The sequence below is a fragment of the Cetorhinus maximus genome, chromosome 23 (genome assembly GCF_964194155.1).
Source record: "Cetorhinus maximus chromosome 23, sCetMax3.hap1.1, whole genome shotgun sequence".
Taxonomy (NCBI): domain Eukaryota; kingdom Metazoa; phylum Chordata; class Chondrichthyes; order Lamniformes; family Cetorhinidae; genus Cetorhinus; species Cetorhinus maximus.
Window position 1 is genome coordinate 31,279,399 of NC_135901.1, and position 6,224 is coordinate 31,285,622.

Genomic DNA, 6,224 nt, shown 5'->3' on the forward strand with positions numbered 1-6,224 from the left:
ACGGGACTGAGTGTGAGTTGGGAGACGGGCAGCAGAGTTTCTCTATTGAAGAAAACTGGTCCAGTTCTGTACATTTCCCATCACACTGCTTATGTCTAAGATCAAGCTGACATCATCGCATTCCATTGGGATTACGCAATCTGCTGATGTCATCACATTCTATTGTGATGATGTCATAAGGTGACATCAGCTTGTTTGTGATTCCACAATCAGCTGACACCAGACTATAGACTTCATTGGGAGTGTGGGATTAGCTGATGGCTGCATATTGCTTTATCATTGTGCAGTGAGCAGAAACAATCATTTGTGTGAGTTTTTAAACAGAATTTTTAACTACATGTACAGAATTGATCTTTGGATCTGGAAAATGATCTGGATCTGGAACATTTAGCACTAAAATTAACAAATTTGCTGGGGAAATGTATGTGACTTTTTTGATGACAGTTTGTTATCATTGTTTACAATAAATTGTTGTGGAGAAAACTAATCATTATTTCACCTAATCTCCCAATGTTAACAAACGTTTTTAAAAATTTGAGTATTACTGAAAAACAAGACATGCTGTTGAAGCTTTTTGTCTTGCACTCATCAGGACAGATGCAAGAATACCAAATTTCAAAGGGAACAACAATTTGTACTGACTGAGAAATAGGGTGTTGATTTGTTGGCACATGGACTCTGATTGGTTGAGGGGTTGCCATAGGAAATGCACTAGGGAACACTTGTCCCCCACTAAGCTTTTGTTTAATTGAAAAGGTGAATTGCCTGGACAAAATTCCTTTTGCCTGCAGAGGACCGAGCACTATGAGTGAATACAAAAGATTCCAGGATCTGGATCTGGTCCGCATCTTCACCAAATGTAATAATTTCTTCCTTGGATCATACCATACTTGTGTAACACACTTGTTCAAATACATCCAATAGTTTGTGAGATGTATTACGGACAGACAAACAGGGATGAAAACATGGTCTGTAGCTGCAAAGCAGTAAAAATAAACATTTTTATGAACAGCATCCATCTCCACATCCAACAACCTGCTCTGAAAACTCTGCTCACATTTTGACAGCTGTGACAAATTCCACCCCAGCAGCGGAGACAATCCACAACATTCGAAAACAATCGACGTTCGAAATAAAACAAACTACAACAATCGAAAAGAAAAGGTCAATTCTCCCGATCTCCCAATGTGAACGGATCCCTTCAAAAATTTCAGGATTCGGACCTTCACCAAAAACAAGTCAGTTCTTCTGTGGGCCATATCCTGTCGGTGTACTGAGTTTTGTTAAAAACCATCCATGAGTGTCTGAGATAAATTGTTTACTGACAAACAGAATAACAGGGATGAAAACATTACCTCCTCCCATCCTCAATGACAGAGATACTTTCAGTACATTGAGCAGCCCCGATGGCATTCTCAGCCAGCATTACACTGGGGAAAAGGGCTGGATTCTCAGACCAGCAAGTCAAGGCACCCTCTTTAAATGGCCACTTCCCACAATGGATTCAGTGGCCTCTGAAGGGGAGCAGCCTCGGTCCACACTGGGAGTTCCTGCCCCCCAGTCAGCTGGCTCCCTGCTGGACGATCTGCCTGTAAGGGTAGGAGGGTGTCAGTTTAAAAAGAAACCTGCATTTATATAGCACCTTTAATCACCTGAGGGCATCTCAATGTGTTTCACTGCCAATGAAGCATTTCACTGTGGAAACGTAGCACCCAATGTGCACAGCAAGATCCCACAGACAGCAATGTGATGATGACCAGATCATCTGTTTTTACTGATGTTGATTGAGGGATAAATATTAGGCCCCAGGACACGGGGGGTGAACTCCTCCCCTTCCTGCTCTCCTTCCAACTGTGGCCATTCAGTCTTGTACATCCACCTGAGAGGGCAGACGGGGGGCCTCGGGTTAATGTCTCACTCGAAAGATGGTACCTCCGACAGGATGGCTCCCCCTCAGTACTGGCACCGGGAGTGTAGGCCCTGGATTATGGGGACTTGAGTCTCTGGAGTGGGGATTCGAACCCCCCACCTCCCTACTCAGAGGCGAGAGTGTTACCCACCGTCATGCCATGTTGAATAGAATCAGCTAGCACAGAGTCTGTTCCAAGTCCCTTCACCCCTGCTGCCATTCTCGCAAATCTCCTCTGCACCCTCTCTAGGAACTTCGCATCTTTCCGAAAATGTGGGCCCCAGATATAGGGTTCCATTCCAGAGGGATAGAATTGAAAAGCAGGGAAGTTATGTTCAACTTGTTTCGAACCATGGTTAGACTACACTGGGAGTACTGTCAATATTTGTGATCTCCATTTAGAAAAAGGAAATAGAAGCACTGGAGAAGGGGCAACAAAGATTCACAAGAATATACCCAGAACTGATAGCATTTAACCCTCAGGAAAGGATGGGGCTGCTTTTCTCTAGAAAAGAGAAGACTGAAGGGTGACCTGATGGAAGTCTTTAAGATGATGAAGGGGTTCAATAATCCAACAGGGATTTAATGAGAAACCTCTTTACCCAGCGAGTGGTGAGAATGTGGAACTCGCTACCACAGCGAGTAGTTGAGGTGAACAGCATGAATACATTTAAGGGGAAGCTAGATACATACATGAGGGAGAAAGGAATAGAAGGATATGCTGATGGGGGGGAGATGAAGAGGGGTGGGTGGAGGCTCATGTGGAACATAAATACTGACAGAGACCAATTGCGTCGACTGGCCTGGCCCTGTGCTGTAGACTCAATGGGACAGAGACAAATGTATTTATTTTAGATCTACCTGTAGTAGTAGGAAAAAGATTATTTACTATCCAGGATAAAATAAATGTCCTTCATCAGCTTTTGTGGATCATTTCAGTGGAAATGTGCACTCCCAGGCTCAAAGAGCATCAGCAAAGTCGTGAGACCGGCCATTCCAGCAGAAAGAAACCCTCCGACCCTCCCACTTCACCAAGTGTCAGAATGAAGATGGTTCAGTCCTGGATGTGATTAACAGCAGCAATAACAGCAGAATCCAGCCCCTGTAATCACTTGTGAACTCACTGGTGTCTCAGCAGGTGGGATGACCGAGTGAATCCCTTCCCACACTCCGAGCAGGTGAATGGTCTCTCCCTGGTGTGAACTCGCTGGCGACTCAACAGGTTGGATGAATCACTGAATCCCTTCCCACAAACAGAGCAGGGGAACGGCCTCTCTCTGGTGTGAGCTCGCTGGCGTCTCAGAAGGTGGGATGGTCGAATGAATCCTTTCCCACACTCAGAACAGGTGAATGGCCTCTCACCCATGTGAACTTGCTGGTGTGTCAGCAGACTGGATAACTGAGTGAATCCCTTCCCACACTCAGAGCAGCTGAATGGCCTCTCTCCATTGTGAACTCGCTGGTATGTCATCAGGCTGGATGACTTAGTGAATCCCTTCCCACACTCAGAGCACATGAATGGCCTCTCCCTGGTACGGAAGCGTTGATGAATTTTCAGTTCAGATGGGGCGCGGTATCGCTTCCCACAGTCCCCACATTTCCATGGTTTCTCCATGGTGTGGATGTCCTTGCGTCTCTCCAGGTTTGTTGGTCAGTTAAAGCTTCGTCCACGGAGAGAATACATGGATGGTGTCTCCCTACTGTAAATGATGCACTTGGTGCGTGTGTCTCGGGTGTGTGTGTGTCTCAGGTGTGTGTGTACTGGTGCTTTTCCAGACACACTGATGTTTTAAACCTTTTGTACTGGACAGAACAGACAAACGTTTCTCTTTCTAGATTCAAAGGCCAATGATATTTAGGTCCCAATGATTCGCGTAACTCTGTCAGATCTTGACGTGATATTTGGTTTGAGATTTCTGTCTGTAAACCCTCCTCTTCTAATATCCTGTAAAAGGAGTAAACCCTCCTCTTCTAATATCCTGTAAAAGTCATCACAGTCAGTACAGGATAGAAATTCAGTACAGACAATTCTAGTTTCTACGGAACAGTCTTTCCTCTCTCATCCCCCAAAAGGTGTGAACTCGCTGGTGCGTTAGAACGTGGGATGGCCACACATTCTCCCTCCATTCTCACTCTGCTGTCCCTATTATGCACCCTCCCAATTCTCCTGAAGGTGCCGATTCATGCTGAAAGACAGATCCATGCTTGTCGCTTCTTGTCCGGGAATCAAGAGACCTGAAAATCTTCATGCATCCTCATTGGGCTGCCAATCTAATGTAAATATTTCCATATTATTCGGCAAAAATGTGTATAATATAGACTACTGTATCACTTTGTGTACGTAAAGGCCTTCCTTGCATTCCCCCCTGTAACTCAACAATGAGTGATCTCGACCTGCAAATCACTGCCTTTAAGGGTGGTGGAAGTGGAGCCAATCAATAATTTCAAACAAATTTTGATGGGCACTTGAAGGCAAAAAACTTGCAGGTTACGGGGAAAGAGGAGGAATGGGACTGACTGGATTGCTCTGAAGAGTCAGCATTGACTCTAGTTGCTAAATGGAATCCTACTGTGCCTTAATGACTATGACTGCAAATATATAGTACTATGTTACAAGACTAGGAATAATAATATACTTTATTATAGAACCATAAATAATATATCTAATCAGTACCATATAGCAACATGAGACATATCTCTGTCCTATATTAATTTACTTTCACCTTCGCCATCTCCTGGGGAAACCACCCCTTTAATTGTGAACGTTAGGAAAGAGACCATCCTTTTAGCCAGACAAATAAATGTGTCAAGCTGAGGGAGCAAAGGGTGTCAATGTCTTTAAGAGAGAGAGAGAGAGACCTGGGCCAACATTTCCACAGTCTGCACCAGGGGAAATGGAAAGGGGGAAACATTGATTTCCTCCCAGATGTTGCCCAGAGGAGGAAGTTTCAGTCTGAAGCTCATTGTCCAACTTCCGCATTGTGACGTCCACAATGGAACCCTGAATCAACCAATAGGAATCACAGAGATAAAAACAAAAAGCTAAAAGCTACTGCGGATGCTGGAAATCCAGAACAAAAACAGAATTACCTGGAAAAACTCAGCAGGTCTGGCAGCATCGGCGGAGAAGAAATCAGTTAACGTTTCGAGTCCTCATGACCCTTCGGCAGAACTGAGTATAGTTAGGAGAAGGGTGAAATATAAGCTGGTCTAAGGTGGGGGGGCGGGGGGAGAGAGAAGTTGAGGGTGGGGTGATTGTGGAGATAAGCAAGCAGTGATAGGAGCAGATAATCAAAAAATGTCACAGACAAAAGGATCAAAGAGGTGTTGAAGGTGGTTTCTTAGATAATATCACCACCTTCAACACCTCTTTGATCCTTTTGTCTGCGACATCTTTTGATTATCTGCTCCTATCACTGCTTGCTTGTCCCTACAACCACCCCCCGCCTCAACTTCTCTCCCCCCGCCCCCCACCTTAAACCAGCTTATATTTCACCCCTCTCCTAACTATACTCAGTTCTGCCGAAGGGTCATGAGGACTCGAAACGTTAACTGATTTCTTCTCCACCGATGCTGCCAGACCTGCTGAGTTTTTCCAGGTAATTCTGTTTTTGCAATAGGAATCACTCTGCTCCGCGGTGACGTCCTCGGGTTCCAGTCTGCAGGCCAGGCGCGCGGACACGGGAGCCCCGCCCCCACCCATTGTTCCCCCTCCCCCTCCACTTCCTCGAGCCAAGGTTTCTAGGCAACCGGCTAATAGCTCCGGCCAGAGCGAGAAGCCGCTCGGAAAACTCTGGAGAGGGGAAGCTGCGCATGTGCGGGGGAGAGCCCGCCCCCTTCCCTTCATGCTGAGGGATTGACCAATGGGAAGAGTTAGAGGACCGGAAGGACTCTGGTCCTCCAGCCAATCAGAGTGCGGGCTTTGTGTGAATGAAGATTGAGCTTCACACAGACTAAAACTTCCTCCTGTGTCCAACATCTGTGAGTAAAACACTTTCTTTTCTCCCCTTTCCATTTCTTTTCTCATTCTGGGGGGAAATTGTTGACTTGCAGGAACTGAAGGGAAAGGAAGTGAATCCAGGGAGGGTGCAGACTCTGGAAAGGTTGGCCCAGGTCTCTCTCTCTCTCTTAAAGACATTGACATCCTTTGCTCCCTCAGCTTGACACATTTATTTGTCTGGCTAAAAGGATGGTCTATTTCCTAATGTTCACAATTAAAGGGGTGGTTTCCCCAGGAGATGGCTGACATTTAAGGGGACAATAAATTAATTTAGGACAGAGATATGTCTCGTGTTGTTTTCTGGTACATATTAAA

General features: G+C 45.5%; 3 protein-coding genes across 4 annotated transcripts in view; 2 read left to right on the forward strand and 1 right to left on the reverse strand.

Annotated features, from left to right (window-relative positions):
* The window catches only part of LOC144697094 (uncharacterized), a 391,382-nt gene that overhangs the window by 379,159 nt on the left and 5,999 nt on the right, over positions 1-6,224 (forward strand). The window lies entirely within an intron of this gene.
* LOC144696929 (uncharacterized) overlaps positions 1-6,224 on the forward strand; it is a 164,910-nt gene that overhangs the window by 110,988 nt on the left and 47,698 nt on the right. The window contains exon 1 of one of the 2 annotated variants that reach the window (XM_078568650.1): positions 5,666-5,890. The exons of the other annotated variant lie outside the window; for it this stretch is intronic. The gene's annotated coding sequence lies outside the window, so the exon portion shown is untranslated. Of the gene's footprint in view, positions 1-5,665; positions 5,891-6,224 lie in introns of those variants that run through there. 2 annotated transcript variants of the gene reach the window in all.
* LOC144697379 (uncharacterized) overlaps positions 2,917-6,224 on the reverse strand; it is a 57,447-nt gene continuing 54,139 nt past the window's right edge. The window contains exon 2 of the mRNA XM_078569357.1: positions 2,917-3,348. Within this exon, the coding sequence (XP_078425483.1) occupies positions 3,030-3,348 (319 nt within the window). The 3' untranslated portion in view covers positions 2,917-3,029. The remainder of the gene's footprint in view (positions 3,349-6,224) is intronic.